The sequence below is a fragment of the Cebus imitator genome, unplaced genomic scaffold, assembly GCF_001604975.1.
Source record: "Cebus imitator isolate Cc_AM_T3 unplaced genomic scaffold, Cebus_imitator-1.0 Scaffold120, whole genome shotgun sequence".
Taxonomy (NCBI): Eukaryota; Metazoa; Chordata; class Mammalia; order Primates; family Cebidae; genus Cebus; species Cebus imitator.
In genome coordinates, this window is record NW_016107435.1 from 2,303,360 (window position 1) to 2,321,103 (window position 17,744).

At 38.5% G+C, this 17,744-nt stretch overlaps 1 protein-coding gene across 3 annotated transcripts in view; it reads right to left on the reverse strand.

Annotated features, from left to right (window-relative positions):
- The window catches only part of PSD3 (pleckstrin and Sec7 domain containing 3), a 453,958-nt gene that overhangs the window by 11,065 nt on the left and 425,149 nt on the right, over nucleotides 1–17,744 (reverse strand). For all 3 annotated transcript variants that reach the window (XM_017539685.2, XM_017539686.2, XM_017539687.2), the window contains one exon: nucleotides 15,383–15,526. In XM_017539685.2, the coding sequence (XP_017395174.1) occupies nucleotides 15,383–15,526 (144 nt within the window). The remainder of the gene's footprint in view (nucleotides 1–15,382; nucleotides 15,527–17,744) is intronic.

The following is a 17,744-nucleotide window of genomic DNA, read 5'->3' on the forward strand; positions in this document are numbered from 1 at the left end:
TGACAGGATGAGCTGGATCCAACCCTAAGGCTACCACCTCTAGAATCTTGTTAAGTATGAATAATAAATATCCTATGGGTTAAACCACTGTTGATCAGGTATTGCTACTTGCAGTTTAAAGCATCACTAATATACATTCCAATTTCAATAAAAAAGTAACAAAATAAAACAAAGAATAACAAGCTAAGCATTATCTCCGAAGGCCACATGAGAGTTTCAAAAGGGCATCTGCTAGTAAAAAATGTCATTAGGATCACACATCAGTAATGCACTGTGAAATGAGAGGATTGAATAAGATGATATCCACAGTACATAAAGGATTCAAAACTCCTTTTCATTGTAGGAATTTATTAATTAATCTACTCCTAAACTGCCTTGGTGGCAAGATTAAAATACAGAAAAGAACTACCCCCAATAGGAACAAAGTTTAGTAAAACAGTCTAAAGGCAGTTTAAAAGTAGATTTAGGAAACCGGTGTAAGGCATATCATTTCATGAAGCTGGAGCATTTACACAACGGAAAGAGAATGAAGAAAAATATTTTAGATCACTTGAAAGGGGACAAAAGAAGAGAAGGTGATAGAGACAGTTTCCCACTAGTCTTTGAAGACACTAATACTACTGGGAAAATCCACCTGAAAAAAACATGAAGGAAAACCATCTCATCCTCTCATTTTTCAGCTCTAGCAGCAAAGATATCATCTCAAATAAATTACATCACTGTGTCAATCAACAAACAAAAGGCACAGCACAGCGGTGTGGCAGTGCATGAGTCATCAGACCAGAAGAAAAGACAAAGCAGAGAAAAGGGGGTAAGAGAGCCAGAAAACAAAGCCCGCCCTGTTGTTAAGGAAGCCTCTGAGGGTTGATGAGCTTACAAATGCTGTGGTCCATTTCTGACTTAAAAAAGGCTTATAGGAACACACATTACAAAACCCAGTAATGTAGCTTTGCATTTATTAGTCTCCGAGTCTAGATTTTACTGAACCAAACCAAATATGCCTCTTCAAAACATTTTAGAAAAACTTTAATCTCAGGACTATTCAGCAGGTATTAGCCATGTCTCCCTAGGATTACAGACTCATCCACATATGTAAATTGCTATCCAGAGGATTTGGGGACAAAATAAAATTGTCTCAGAGTAAAGTAAAAAAAACTCTGAATGATGCTCTGGAGAGCAATGGCAGGAGACATAGCTTTAAAATTTTTTTCTTCATTGATTTCTCCTTGTATTCTCTTTCTGGGGAGTAGGAAGGTCATACTTCTTAACTATGCAACAGCATCACTGGGAGGGTTTATTTCTTTCTTCCTTTCAGAGAAGATGTGATTTGCATCTTTTTTCCTAAGGCCAATGGTGAAATTTAAATTTTAAGTGAAAGCTGGTATGTAAGAAAAAGTAAAGCAGCAGCAATAGTTATGTTAGAAAATTACTTTTTTTTTTTTGAGATGAAGCCTCACTGTCACCCAGACTGGAGTGCAGTGGCACTATCTTGGCTCACTGCAACCTCTGCCTCCCAGATTCAACCGATTCTCCTGCCTCAGCCTCCTGAGTCTCTGGGACTTCAGATGGGCACCACCATGTCCAGCTAATTTTTTAAGTAGGGATGGGGTTTCACCATATTGCCCAGGCTGGAATCGAACTCTTGACCTTATGATCTGCCCACCTTGGCGTCCCAAAGTTCTGACATTAGAGGTGTCAGCCATCGTACCCAGCCTATTAGTAAATTACTTTTTAAATGTCTGATGAACCAGCACAGAGACTGAAAATGATGATCAGTGTTCAAGTGGTCAACCTGGACCCAAGAAGCTGATAAATCATATTGTTGCAAATGCTGTTGAATAGCTTCTTCTTTCATGCTAATGGAACTGTGACTTTTATTAAGAATGTCAACATGGAATTATGGTTTAAAGCAGATGTGATGACCCTTGTCTCTGTTAGTTTCCGTTGCTGCCACGCGGTCTGGATTTGACCCCTGACATGTAAGTAGAAGTCTGCTAGGACAGTTTCTAAAAGCAGATTCTTTTGCTATTCTGATAGAAGATGAAAGGCAGTAAGTTATTTTAAAATTAAGGTACATACATATTTTTTAAGACATTATGCTACTGTTCACTTAACAGATGTCTGTATGCTGTAAACATAACTTTTATATACATTGGGAGACAAAAAATTTGGGTGACTTGCTTTATTGTGATATTTGCTTTATTGCAGTATAAAGAACTGAACCTGCAACATCTCAGGTATGGTTGTGTTAGAAATAAGTAGTTTAGACTGTTCCTCTTCAAAGGGTTTCTCTTTGTTATGAATGAGGTGTTCTTTTCCAAGGAGTTTTTACTTCCATGTACTTTTGTACTGAAGTCCTACTTCCGTCTTCTTTGTCTAAAGGTAATCTTGTCCGCCAATCTATCAGCCACTCCAGCCCAACCTTGCTCGGGTATGCCTGCCAAGAAACCACTCCTCCCTGCTGTAATGGCCTTTCCTGCCAAAACTGCTCTTCCCATCACTGTAATCCATGATCCTGCACTCAAATTAGCCAATAGCGTTCAGCTTAGATTGTGTGGTCCAACCCCAACCAGTAGGGGAACAACACAGCAGCTAGGGTCAACTGCGTTGGGGATAAGAACCCTTGCTCTCCTTTGTCTGGTGTGCTCTTGCCTTTGCTCCGTCTGTCAGACATACCCTTCTATAGAAGCAAGTTTGTCTTGCTGAGAAGTTCACTGTCTGAGTGCTTGCTTCCTTTGTGACTCCGAGTTTTTATTTCCAGTATTTGTGTCTGCAACCACTTTCAGGAAATGATTAGTATTCTAGTACTTAGAGAGAAAGCTTAGGGATAATTCTTAAGTGGTGAAGAAGGAAATTTGACAATAAAAGCTTTGCTCCTTGACTCTTCTTTTTCTGTAATGTCTCACATCCTTTTTGTCAGCAAACTTTGTCTATCTTCAGAATTGCACCATTTTTCATTGCCTCTCCCAGTTCCAGACTGGACCGAGCTCATCACCTTTTGCCTGGGTTCCTCCCATAGCCGCCTGACTGCTTTCCCTGTTCCCTCCTTTCCCTCCACATGCACTATTCTCAGAATACAGTGCCCTGTTAAAATGCAAGACAGAATGTGTTAGCTCTGCCCAAAGACTCCAATGGCTTCTCATCCTTAAAATTCTTTTCAACCACGGATCCTTAAAATGGCCTAGAAAACCCCGAGTTGTGCCATGTGCCACCCCTGCTTCCCAATCTCTCAGAACTGGCCCAATCTCTCAGTTCTGTCCCTGGGCTTGGATCTGTCTCCACGGCAAACATACTCCCATTCAAGGACCTTTGGAACTTGCTATTCTCTCTGTCCAAAAAGCCCTTCCTCCAGAAGCCCACAGGACTTCCTCAGTCCCCATCTTCACCTCTTTCAGGTGTTCACCCTAATGTCACCTTGACACTGAGGTCTTCCCTGGCCATCAAACCTAAAACTGCAACACCTACTCTTAATGCTTTGTTTTTTTTCCTTAGCACTTCTCCCCATCTGACAGCCTTATATTTTACTTTAAAAAAACCCCTTGATTTCCTCCTTTGTTCCCCAATACCAGATACCATCACATGAAGGTAAGGACTTTGCTTTTGTTTACTAATATATCCCCAAGGGTTGAGAACACACAGTGCACAAGGCATAAACATCACTGAGTGCATGAACAGAAAGAAGAGCAACACATTTTCTCATGCATGGTAGAAAATATATTTTGAACGCGTAATACGGCAAATCTAGAAAAAGAAAAATAACATGGATATAGATGTTGATGGTAGATGCCTGATGTGTTCCTAATTCAGGATCTTCTGGGAACACACCTTTATCTTCAGTATCCCACCATTCCAATGATATTTTTCACAAAAATGCTGAGGTCTGACCCTGTCAGTATTGAAGCCCATAAGCCACCACATGGCAAAGGCTTTGCCACATCCTCTTCTCTGCTGTCAAGATGCCGCACATGGCAGATCGTCAACAGTGCACTGAGTGGCAGCTGCCTTATTTAGGACTGAGGCTTTCTCTCTGTCTTTAGAGAGAAACGTAGGTTATGCTATGCTTTCGAGGTTCATAAAACACAGACTCATTTTCTGAGAATCCTTATGTAGTAGTATATGAAGAATAGATTTTATTACCCACTTTGAACTTCAAAATAAAGTGAGAAACTGGACCACTGTATGTGGACTCCAGTGATTACTCATTTGGATAATTACCAGGTCTCATTACAATTCATTAAAACATGAAGAGAAGTCTCTACATTTATCTTCTAAAAGCATACATTTAAAAGGTAAGGATTTGTCAAGGATAATTTATATCTAGAATCTACTTGCCTGATCATTCTCACATGAAATTTACATGTAATATATCAGGATCAGAACTGACAGGTAATATACTATGTATCCACATTTGGATACATAATTCCATATTAACATAACATTCTAAGTTCCCTGGGTCAGAGGATATCAGCCTCATCAATATGAATTCAGGAGGGAATTGTTATTGGTACTAAACAAATAATAACAATATTGAAGAATTGTATCTTCGCTCTGATAATTTTTATAGCCAGATGGTAGAAAAGGGAAGATGAAACAACAAAAAGATGTTTTAACTAATATAATTTCATGCCACAAAGTAATCACTACACAAGAATGAACAAAGTTCCACAGAGAGCACATTAAAAATGAGATGAGATGTTTAAAAATGAGTCTGTGGAAAGCACTGTGGCAGTAAAAAGAAGAGTCTTGCAGTCAGGTAGCCTGTTGCTGACAACGCCTCTAACTAGTAACAGTGGCCTTAATTCATTCTCCTAAATTGTCATTGAATCTTCATAATGTAGCCCTTTCAGGTATGTGTCTTTCATTTACAGGGGCAGAGATAGTTCTAGAAAAAATGGTGTGCATCAGGGACAGTTTTGCTACCTTTGGTTATGTTATTAAAGATTTTATCTTTGTCTCTGCAGATTCATTCTCAGATCAATTCTAAATAATTTCAGAGCTGCACATTCAGCTTCTTTCCTTAGGAATATATTACACTTACCCAGGGTAAACAGAGTTCCAGGAGTACAAGCACAATATAATTCTACTATCAGAAAAACAACTTGGGATGGGATCCAACTGCAATGGCAACTCATCTACGTACTGTTTCCTGGGACATGGCCCATTCAGTAAGCTCTGTCTTAATTAAAATGTGCTATTTTTCATAAAGCCTTTTGTAACCACCAAGAGCCAAAGGCAACTAGTGTTTAATGGCTTGTCTATTAGAGTAAAATTCTTTCTTCAATGTGTAACCTCCTTATTACATTTTTTGCTGTATTTATTAAGCTGATCTTCAATTATCTGTACAAATATTTCCTAATTATGTAGAAAAAAATGCCTTTTGATGCATTGATGCCTACCGAGGATAAATAAAAATTATTGTCTCTAAGACCATGTAAGCTGCTACTTAAGTTGAATGTTAATTGTGTGTTGAAAAAAATTACAGCTATTCATATTCTTTGAAAAGTAGTTTAATCATATCCACACATATATTTACATGGATCTCACTGAACAGTTTCTCTCCTGAGCCCTGTATACCATTTTATTTCTTATTTAATAGAATAATATTTCCTTTTGACCTCTGATACATGAATACGATAGTAACAGCCTGAATGAAAATATAGCTGGGCCGCAATTTTAACTTACTACACCTATTTGCATTCAGACCTCACTGCTCTAGCAATCAAATCCTGAATACATTTCCTCCTGACATTTCGTTTTCTCATGCAGACAGGGCAAAAGGCCATCTTATGACAAAATGATCAGAAAAGCAATAATGTCATGTACACAGCAAAACAGTTTGCTCCTAGAGCTCTACAGTGGTAAACAAAGAAGTAAGCCAAGAAACAAACAAAACAAGGAGCTTCTGAAGGAACTGCTTATTCAAGTAAGGACTGTTCATCTCCCTTCTGCATACTATGGGATGATGGCAGAATTGAGTTGCAGAGATTTTCTTCTTGACCAGGTGGCCCACCTACCACTACCTACTGACTTAAGAAAGCAACTGCATTCAAAACAGGGTTACTGTATGAAAGCTATGCTGGGAGTTACATTTTTAAAAAGACAATGTTGAAGTTCCCCCCCCACCATGCTACTCTCATATCAGGCTTCAGAATACAGTTGTAACCTACTGCCTAAATATAGCAAATAACCACACATTTTTATTTATATAGTTCGTGTTCATGGCTTTCTGGGAAATCCAAAGAAAGTATGAATTCTGTTCTCTTGATTCATTCTTCCTTTCTGCCCTACTGTTCTCTAAATGAACTCTATGACTTTAATTTTTTTTTTAATTTAAAATTAAAAAGCTTACTTTTTAATATAATGATACCATCAGAAGAAGTCAAGAGCTCAACACCAGCACAGTCCAGGAGGACTGGGTCTGGAGAAAGTGTTCTGAGAGCTTCATTTGTCTGCATTCTGTTTCCATGCCCTGCCCCATGAAGCTCTCTTGGAATCTGCTCTTGACTGTGGACTTGGCCCTACTTTACTCTTCACTGCCCCACCAGTTTCCCAGATAGGCCCTTTGGAGAGGAAGGAGAGCAGAGTGACCGTCAGTGTACACTCCCCACCTCTAGGCCCTGCTATTCCTTTTCTCAGGGTCCAATCAGTCACTAAGACTAGGAGTAGAAAGCAGGTGCTTTAACCTTTGAATAACAACACTGTCATCTTTGTGGAGAAGAAAGAGGAGAAATGAGTTGTTAAGGAGAGTATGCAATTCCTGATGAAAACTAATTTTAAAATACTATGATTTCTCTCATTCTTTATACTGTTTCTCTAGCTTTCAAAATCCTTTCCTTAAACTTAGTCTGTGTAAGTATTCAGTTTTTCATCTCTTTTTCAAAACTAAAATCAAAATTATTTAAGTCTACAAAGCTTACTTAGAAAATATCACACATTTTATTTTCTAGGTGGAAAACTCAAGAAATAAATTGTTCAGTTCCAATCCACAAACAGAGCAACCTTATAAAGATCTGCCATCCACAAGGCTTCTGGCTCTGGCTATTCCCAAAGGTCTCACCCAGCTTGGCTGTGTGATGGTTTTGACTATAGCTGAGTATAATATTTAAAAAGAAAACACATCCTGTTTGGATTAATGGGATACAGAGTTTGTTGTTCAGCAAAGTGGAAAAAACAATTAGCCTCTGAAACACGAGGATAGAAAGTTAAGCTTCTATTTACCCAAGATAAGTAATCTGGGCTAAAGAGGTACTGCTACCTGGATAAGACACTAAATTTAGCTGAAGGATAAGAGTTTGTCATTCACTATACTTTTCTTTATATAACTTACATCTTCTAAAACAAGCAAACAAAAAAAGGTAGCTTGTTATGGCGACATTTTAATATAGGGCATGTGCTTAATCTTTTCGTTTATATTTTGCTTTTCCTTCTGATTGTACTGGAATTTCCTGAGGTCATACCAGGAGTCATCCCTCAGAAGCACATTGCCAGAGTTCTTCATGACAGTTTGTGTATCTCCACCTGGAGATGAGGGAACATGGTGGTTCTGCTAGCTCAAGAGCAGGTCTGCCTTTGGTAAGTCATCTGGGCTATTTCTCTAGACAGGGGCATGAGCTTGTAGCAATTCAGCCAGCCTGGGATTAATTTCTCTGGTATGCAGGACCTGAGTTCACAGTTGTTCCTGAGCCCAAGTGCTGAGCACCCACCCATGTAAGCTTGGTAGAATGCTGATGGAGATCCAAGACTGGAGGAGCACAGAGGCTACTGGCCCTCCGAGCAGGACACACTCCAGTAGTGGATCTGGTTTCAAGATGGTGCCATACTGTAGCAGCTTACATAAAGAGGGTAAAGTAAGGGACATACAACTTTTGCTCCTAATCTGAAGCAATGTAGCTGTGTGAATTACAGGCAGCTCCTCAAACTAGGCTCAGGGCTTGCTATGGCTGTGGTATACTCTTGTAGTAAGAACTGCAGGTGTCTTCAGTGGCAATGGAATCTGGTGGGGATCTTTTGCTTACCTTTTCCCTTGAAGGGGTGGTCCCTCTTGACTCCAAGCTAATCTTAGCAGGGAAGATGAGTTGGCAGAGGCTGGGTGCTCCATCACCTCCACTATGATGCCTTCCTGGTCTTCTGAACACTACAGGGATCTCACCACTCCCTTGCTGCACTCTAACGCTTTCCCTCTGACCTCTAGTTGGGTTTTAGTTGTTTTTGTGAGGCGCATAAGTGCCAGGTATGTCTAAGCTACCTTGCAGACAGTTCTCAGCTCCTTTTCTTTTCTGCTTTCAAGATTCTCTGTGTTTAATTTTTGACAGTTTGATTATAATATGTCTTGGTGAATTCCTCTTTGGGTTGAAACTGATTGGAGGTCTTTGAGATTCATGTGCCTGGATGTTCATACTTTCTCCAAATTTGGGAAGTATTCAGTCTTTAATTAAGTATTCTTTAAATAAACTTTCTGCCATGTTCTCTCTCTTCCCCTTAACTTCTATGATGTAGTGATTAGCTCTCTTGATGGTGTTCCATGAATCCTGTAGATTTCTTTCTTCCTTCCTTTTCATTCTTTTGCCTTTTTTCCCACCTCTGACTGGATTTTTTTAAAAAAATGACATGTCTTTAAGTTTATAGCTTCTTTCTTCTGCATAATGAAGTCTGCTGTTGACACTTTCTATTGCATTTAAAAAATGTCATTCAGTGTATGCTTTAGCTCCAGAATTTCTGTTTGGGTTGTTAAATAATTTCTCTTAATTGAACTTCTTTTGTTCTTGTATTGTTTTCCTGATTTCACTGAGGAATGAATAAACCCTTATATTCTTATCTTTGTATTCTTGTGACCCACTGAGTTTTCTTAAAATAATTATTCTGAATTTTTTTTCAGGCAATTCATAGATGTCCATTTCTTTAACGTTGGTTACTAGAATATTATTGTATTTTTTTGATTTTTACTGGATTGTGTTACTTAACATCTTGCATTGCTGTTTTTCCATTTGAAGAAGCAGTTATGTTCAGTCTTTAGTCTTGGGGTAAGAAATACTTTCCCCAAACAGCACAGCTAGGGATTTTGAGGCTCTCTTAGACCTTTTCTATGGACATGCCTATTCTATACCTTTCATTCCAATTAGGGGATCATTCTTACATTGTATGTGTTCTCTTGATCCTGCAAAGTTGAGTGCTGAGAGCCTCCCATTTGTGTTCCCTAGGCCAGTGCCTTGTAATGCTCAAGTTTGTGTGTCCTCTCCGAATCCCACAGAGTTGAGTTCATTGAGAGTATGGGAGGTCATCTGTACTTGCTATCTGCAGTACATGTATTGGGAGCTGGCTTGGAGTGGGGCTTGGGGTGTGAGATGCATGGAGTATTTGGAGTGCCTGTGGACCAGCTAGGGGAAGGGATCTATAGGCTGAGGTATCCCATGCAGCTTGTGGGGAACTTGTCTTTTCAAAAGCATCTGTTATCATTTAAATATTACAATTCAGAGTAGTTCTTAGTCCTCTTTCATTATGTAATACAAAATGCAACTCCAAATGACAAGGCAAGGATTATGTCTGTATTATTAACTGGACTAAGGGTATGAACAAACTGTTGATCTTAGATCTCTAGCTTTTGACTCAGAATTGTAATACAGAATCTCTTTGACTTGCGATAGGGTTATATCCCAGTAAACCTATAGTAAGTTGAGAATATCACAAGTCAAAAATACATTTACACCACCTAACCTGTTGAACATCATAACAGTCCAGCCTACCTTAAATGTGCTTAGAACATTTATATGAACTTACAGTTGGGCAAAATTATCTAACTCAAAACTATTTTATGATAAAATGTTGAATATCTCATGTAATATACTAAATACTGTCCTGAAAGCATAGCACTTTTGTACTATCATAAAGTCAAAAAATTATAAGTCAAACCATCTTAAGTCGGGAACCATCTGTACTTAGCATCTCACTAAAAAAAGAAAAGTCTTAAATTTCCCCAAGGATTTTATTAACCTATACTATCTCAGTTCCTCAGATCCAGACATATAATCACCTTTGTCATGTCTTCTGTAAATGAGATAGCATTTGATTCCAGGCTAGACTTACTAAGATTGAGACTTTTGCTACTAATCTTCAAGTAGGTTAACATAACTTCTCCATTGCTTTCACTAGGAAAAACAAGGTAAATAATGGCTACCTTTGTACTTTTATGATCCAGACCACTTGTAACTTAATAGCTAGAAAATTCTGTTTCAGAGGGTGGGTTTGCCTTGTAACAATTGGCAATGTATTGAGATATGCCTCTGTACTGCTCCTGTGAAAGGAAAAGTGATCTAGATTATGGCCCCTAATATGAAAATTACCTCCCCAATGTTAACAAATAAAAATAAACAATTTGAGGAAACAGGGCTAGGATTACAACCAGAAAATGTGCTCAAAAGGAAATACAACAAACTATCCAACACTACTCACTATGCAACAAGACACCCAACAGTAAAACTAAAGGTTTTCAACTTGAAATTTATATTATCTATGCTTCCAGATACAAACTATTTGGGGCTTCCCTAATGACTCTGGATGGAATGTCTTTGTTTTCTCTAATATATCAATTTTGGAAGGAATTGTGTTGTTTTAAATGTCCCAAGAACTAGAAATTCAGAAAAACGTGCATCATGCTTCAAGACTGTCCTAGATTTTTAAGAAAATATTCTGTCCCAAGAAATTTATAAGTTATATTATAGTGGACATTTGCTGTTTCTAAAATTGAATTTCCTAGCCATGTGGTTGGTGTGGGCCCTAACTGTATTAAGCCATAAGCATATGCTACTCTGGGTCACAATTCAGGAGTGGGTATTCAGCTGAATTCAAGCCCATTAAGTCAAGTGACCTTTATTCTAAGTCTTTGGTTACAGTCATGAGGGAAGTGGACATTCTTTTCCTGCTGGCTTGGAACCTGAAAACACATATACCCGGAAGTATCTTCGTTCTAAGCATGAAGGGACTATTAATTCCAAGCCCATGTTCAAAGATCTAACTAATACTCAAAGCATGTAAATCTGGCTGCAGCCTCTACTATAGGGTTTACAAACTCAAAAGCCTTCAGGGACTAGAGCAATGACACAAACTGTAGAAAGCTATCAGGTGTGATATATTAATAACAGGGAATGGTGGGAAGGACAAGGCCTGTCTTTCCTAAATACATTTAAATTACAATTAAAACAAATACAACATTATGTGGGCCAAATAAAACAACTTGACATTAGGTGGGCTGGCCACATCAAATTCATTGGCATTGTGTCCGGAGGTTTTCTACTTGGCTTTACAATGACCTGAACGCCAGCTATTAACCTGACCTTCAGCAATTCCTCTGTAGTAAATCTCTTGCAGTCCAGTCATGGTTTTATTAGGCTTGGGCTGCTATATATTCTCCCTCTCCCTACTCAGGTCCAGCTCAACTTAAGGATTATGCTAACATCTGTAATCATCTTAAATGTTGCATTTGCAACTTCTTAACTGTTGCATGCAAAATATCTTGAAATAAATAGCATCATCTCCTTCTAGTTGCTGTTGACTTTAAAGCTGAAGAAACATAAAACCAAAACATTAGGGCCAACTGTATCGCTGTCAAGGGAATTTCTTTAATGGTGTTGTGACTTAAGGGGCCCAGGTGTTTTCCAGAACAGCTCAACCAACTGTGCTTTGTTTGGAGCCTTGTAAATTTTTGTATCTGACACAAAACATCCATCTGCCCCAGAACTTGATCTGTTTCCTAATGTACCAGAAGCACAGGGATCAATGAAATATTTTTAAGTAAAATGGGAACTGAATACAATGGAAAAAAGTAAATTTATAAGGAAATGTGGCTATTTCTGGTATTTATTTCTTAAAACTGTAAAATGGTGGTGAGTTTCTCAGTGTAGACCTATCATGTTTAACAGCTGTTTTAGAAGTAAAATTAGATTCCAAGCCATAGTTTGGAGGGTACCAATTCAATCAAAAATAAAACATCCCTTCCCTTAGAGTTAAGTCAATGAAGAGAGCCCATTCTGAGTGAAGTCTGCTGCTTTAAGTAAAAGTGAATCTTTTTCTAACAGACTAAGACGGCAGTTTCCTTGCTCTCTGTAGATTTTTTTTAAACCCTAAACCTATGTATTTACCAGAATTTCTAATTATTTACTGTCAGTCAGAAGTTGGACAATTTCTAAGGCATAGAAAGAGGTGTAAATTTGGGTCGCCATGAAGCATTGTTTGTACTCAAACCACCTGAGATTTAAATGACTGAAATGTATAAAATTAGGAACACTCCTGGTGTTATTACTAATAGCTTAATATTCTGTCAAAATAAAAGTGATTTTCCTTACCAAGACTTGTAAAAATTGTAAGAATTGCTTTGAAACCAAGGGAGACTCTGTTGACGAGGACCAACCACAGGAGTAGGTGAGAGCACTCATTCATGCCTGTGATCTTCCCTGGTGATTAAAGCCCGTCTTCCTGTCACTGCCCATCTGTGGGCTCCCAGTGAAATGCAGACACTGCTGTCTGTTCTCACCTGGGTGAGAATAGACACCAGGTTTGTTTTCATGGGAGATTCTGGTCCTGTTAAAATAATTAATACTAAGGTTTCTCAGAGAATTACTCTTTCTGATGTATATCTTTTATATACAATAATACAATTTCATTCATGTCGTCAACAAATGTGTATCAATTAGTCAGTGTTCTAGCAACTGGGAAAAGTGATCAATAACTCTCATGTCCCCTACTCAGGGAATGAAGCAGTCTGCTCAGGGAAAGCTGCTTATGAAGGAAAGGATGCTGTGCAAAGACTCCCCACAAGCACTCACAAGAGACAAATTCTGGTGGCTGCAATAAGAGCAAAGTGAATTCTATATGATATATGACTTCAATGTTAAGTTAGTGAAAAACAATTGTTCACTTTTTAAAAAGCACTACTATTATAAAACCCTTTCTAAATAACAGCTGAAATTTTCCTTATTCATGACATAAATATCAGCTGTACCAAGTCAGGTATCCTTGCGTCCTTCTGATAGACACAGGTGAAGGAGCTTGACAGACAAGTCAACCTGCTTGACGTATTAGCATATGGCTCTGATTTTAATGAGTGCTGGAATACAGTCTGCAAGCTCACTGAGGTGACGATTTGATGAAAGCAAGAATTAATCTCTGCAAAGCCTGGTCTAACTTCATATTAGGAATTGAAAATGCTGATTCCTGGTGGATTACAGTTTCTGAAAAGAGGCAGTGCTATAGACTCAAAAGCAGGGAGGGCTCCTAGCAATGGGAACCTTTCCATGGCCTTGCAGCCACCTCCCACCTCCTGGGGAAAGGCTCTTCCTGCTGGGGCATCAAGGGCTCCAGCGAGGTGCTGAGTGCTGGAAGCAGGGACTGAGGTGTTGGGAAATTTAATTAGCATGTGCGAAACCAAATAGGCCTATGGCTTAAAGCCACTCCAGAAGTGTGAAAAATAATGATTGCTTTTTGAGAACTCCCATTTTCCAAGAATGAACAAGCCTGGGGAAAGATGAGCTGCTTAGTTTTTTGTTGTTGGGTTTTAAAAAATATATATTTTTTCAAGTTTTTTTTTTTGCTGTTAAGGCTTCTGCAGTTTTTGCTAAGAAACATTTCCCTTTACCAAAATAAATATTTCTCTTAGTACAGTTCTCGTCCCAGAGCAAGGATTGGCTTGATCATCAAGAAAGTAGTACATGGATCTGTAGTGGAAGTGCCATTTTTTGAATTAAATGCTACATTTGATAACAGAAATATTATAACTCAGAGACGACTTTTTAAGGCTTCCATGAAATTTTATCCCATTCAGCAAGCGCACATAGAGCAAAGGCTGGAAATGAACTTCAGCTTACAGTGTTGGGTAAGGGGAGGTATTATGCAATCCACTACAGGTACAAAGACAGAAGAAAACAACTTCAGCATAATGAAGATTGTGGCAAGTACTTTAACAGATGATTCCTAGCTAGTAGATCTAAAGCAGGCTTTTCATGGCTGTATCCTCAAAAGATGAAGAGGACTTTCAGAAATGAAGATGATGGTAAGAAAATCTGAGGCAGAAGAAAGAAGGTGAACAAAGGTATAAACATGTGTTTGGGGAAGTGGGCAGAAATGTGACTAACATAGGGAGGCCAGTCTGGGAAAGACAGAGGTTGTGTAAAGGTGGAGATGCCAAATCCTCTCCCATGAAATAACTGAGACTTTCTTTAGGAAGGAATTGCTGGATGGGAATAGGGGGAAACCACAGGCAGCTGTTGAACAGAGGAATGTTATCATCTTGGGTTGAGCTTCAGAAAAATAGGTAGCCAAAGGGCTCAGGATGAACTGAAGAAAGGAGAGAGAAGTGAGAGAGGAGAAAGCCAGGGCGCAGCAGAGGAAGTATTTATAAAGCAACGCAAGGAAGGGACAGGTGTGAGATGCCGCAGAGACCGATCGCTAGGATTTGGACACTTAGAAGATTTGAAATTTCAAGGCTGAGGAGGAAATCAGATGGTAAGATGGAAACAAAGGAGAGGAACGATGAGAAGTAAAAGGGACCAGAACTACAATGAACTTAAGGAAAGCTAAAAGACAGATTCAGCACACCCAACAGAAAAAAACAAAAAAAAGGTCAAATTAGTCAAAATAATTAATTCTTTTTATGTTAGATGGCATCTACCTACTTAAAAAGACACTTTCAATATCTGAAGGTAGAGGCTAAGGGAGTTAGGGGACCCCTGTATAACGCTGACATTAAATTGGAAGAAAACTGAGCCAAAGGAAATATCTGGAAATACACTGTTTTCAACTTGTGTTTAAATTTTACACTTTTTCATGCCAGAACATATGGATCCTCACCATTCTTTTTAATAAGCACACTGACTGTATAGATGGATGTGTCACAACTTAATTTATCAACCCCCTTCTGAAGGGCAGTGGGTGGCAAGAAGAAAAACACACTGGTGATGCCGAACAGCAATAATGTGCAGGAAAAAGCTGATGCCTCACCTCACCCTGTGGCTCATTTCCTCCCTTGTGCTTTTTTTGACTCCAATTCTGCCGGAAGAGACACAGGGACACAGAAAGCAGCTGTCTTCCCTGGCAGGTCCCTCTCCTGTTCATTCTTTTTCTTCCCCTCACAGCAGGCGCACACTATTCCAGGCAGGCTATTTGCTTTTAAGTGTATAAACTGGCAGTTACTCTTTGATGTTTGTTTGGTGCTTAAATAGAATTACAAACAAGAGGGGTCACCTTGACCTAGACCTTGCCAGGAGCTCCCAAATTAGAGCCAGGGCCAAGATAAGCCTCTCACAGTGACAGTAGCTGCAAAGAAAAATACCGCCTCATGGACAAATCATAAGATAACTCAGTAATCGACATGTATTCACATTTAGAGGAAACACACCTCAAACTCCAGATAGTGGTCTTTCAGTTTGTACTCATCGACATCCTTGGCTTTGACCTTCTTGTCAGGGGGATACGAGCGGTGCTCAGCCAGCTCGGTGGTGATCTGCTTCAGCTTACTTTCATGTGACTTCAGCTGCTCCTCCTGCAAGAAATTGTGATGCCATTTAGTGTTCAAAAAGACAAGTCAATAACAAAGCATAGCATACTTTGAAACAATCCCTTATGTTGAATGACTTTAATTCATTAAAACAGCCCAATGTGCCTCTGCTGCTACATCCTTCCAGCTTTCTTGTGCCCGTGTTCACATATTTCATATACTCCTTCCCAGGATGGCAACCAAGGCAACTTCTTTAACCAGGTCTCTTGTCATAACATCACATAGCTTCAGAGCTCTTTATCATGTGTAACTGCCCCTGAGTCCCTGGGATCAGGCCTTAAGAGATACCCTGACAGGTACTTTACCAGCTGAACAGTTAAGCACCTAGCATGACAGCTGCATACCTTAGCTTCTCCATTTTATGCCCACTCAGCAGTGCTGCCAGTTTTTCCATCCATTCAGTGAATGAACTGACATCTTCTATCTGCATATTTTTTTTCCTTTTTGAAAGAAGCAGTGCTACCAAGAAATATTTCTTCTCTGAAGCTTATCAGATGGTATTCTAAAAAATGCAGCTATCTCGCTTTTTTCTCTCCAAAGCAGCAGAGGTTGTTAGTTCCTTCAACTTTATTGACTCAAAGCAGCCCTTCAGTGAAAATGTATCTACCTATTCAGCAATTATTGCCTTAATAGCATTATTATAGGTACCAGGTACCAATGCAATAAGGTTGATCCTACGACAAAGGATTTCCATTCTAAGGGTACCATTTATATCACCTTAGCAATAGGCTACCTAAAAAGATATGCTACTGAACTTTCTGGTAGCATTTAAAAAACATTCTTGGAATTCTCTTGCATTCTTGAAAATGTATGACTCCTTACTGTTCTATTTTTAAATGCAAATTATCCAAACTTCACACGTACAATAAGATAAAGGGGTGAAGGCAAATGAAACAGATCTGATTAAATTAGATGATAAATATATTTTATATAACATCAACATCATTTCAGAATACCAAAATCTTGTGGAATGAGGAGAATAATTTTTTTAAAAACCAGACAATGAAAAACTATGGGTACTAAATTAAGATTATATAACATCATTGTAAATTTAAAAAAGATGTCCAGAAATTATAAGTGTCACATATAATAACTATCTTAGGGAATTTTGTAATAAGGTACATCTTAAAAGCCAAACAACAAAAACAAAATCCAAGTCAAAAACATCAAAATAGAAGAAAACAATGATAAATAAATAGCGGAGTACACGAATGGAAAATGAACAAGAAAGGTGGCATGAAAACATGGAGTGATCTAAAAATGACGAGATTCATTTCTAAATGCCAACTATAAGAAAACAAAATAAAACACTCTGAGAAGTTCCGGGAAAAAAGAAACCTATGGTGAGATTTCAGAAAGGAGTCTACATCTCCAAACCTATTATTTGTATAGTGATAATGCTGAATGTCAAAAATGTTTCTGGTAGCTTTTATTTACAACTTCTTACTCATCTATTAATTTCACCCAAGGAGACTATCAACTATGTTGTGTACTGAATGTGTCCACTCAACATTAATGTTGAAGCCTTAACCTCCAACGTAGCTGTACTTGAAAATGGGTCCCTAAAGAAGCAATAATGGTTAAATGAGATCATAAGTGTGGGGCACATATCCAATAGGATTAGTGCCCTTATGTGAAAAGACACTGTGTGCATGCACCAAGAGGACGCCGCGGCGGCCATCGACAGCCCTAGGGGAGAGCCCTAACAATACATCAACTCTGCTGGGACCTTGATTTTGGACTTCTAGCCTCCACTATGAGAAAATAGATGTCTGCTGTTGAAGCCACCCAATCTATAGTATTTTGTTATGGCAGCCTGAGCTAAGAAAAACTATATCAATAGTTTTTACATAAAGTCATTTTCCTTTGTGTATTTACTGAAATATGTAAATTACCTAATAGACTTTTTGACAAATACTTAGTGACTAGACCACCTCAAAAAATAAAAGCATGATGTATTTTCCTTCTTTTCTAAAAAAAGTTTCAGATATATAAAGTCATATTGAATGATATATAAAAAACACTCATATATCTAACACAAGAATTTAAGAAATAAAAGAAATAAATTGAAACTCCCTGCACATACGTGCTCATCTCATTCATTTTCAGTGTCATTCATATACAAAGGTATGTAATCATAAAAATACTGAAGTGTAGCCGGGCGCAGTGGCTCAAGGCTGTAATCCCAGTACTTCAGGAGGCC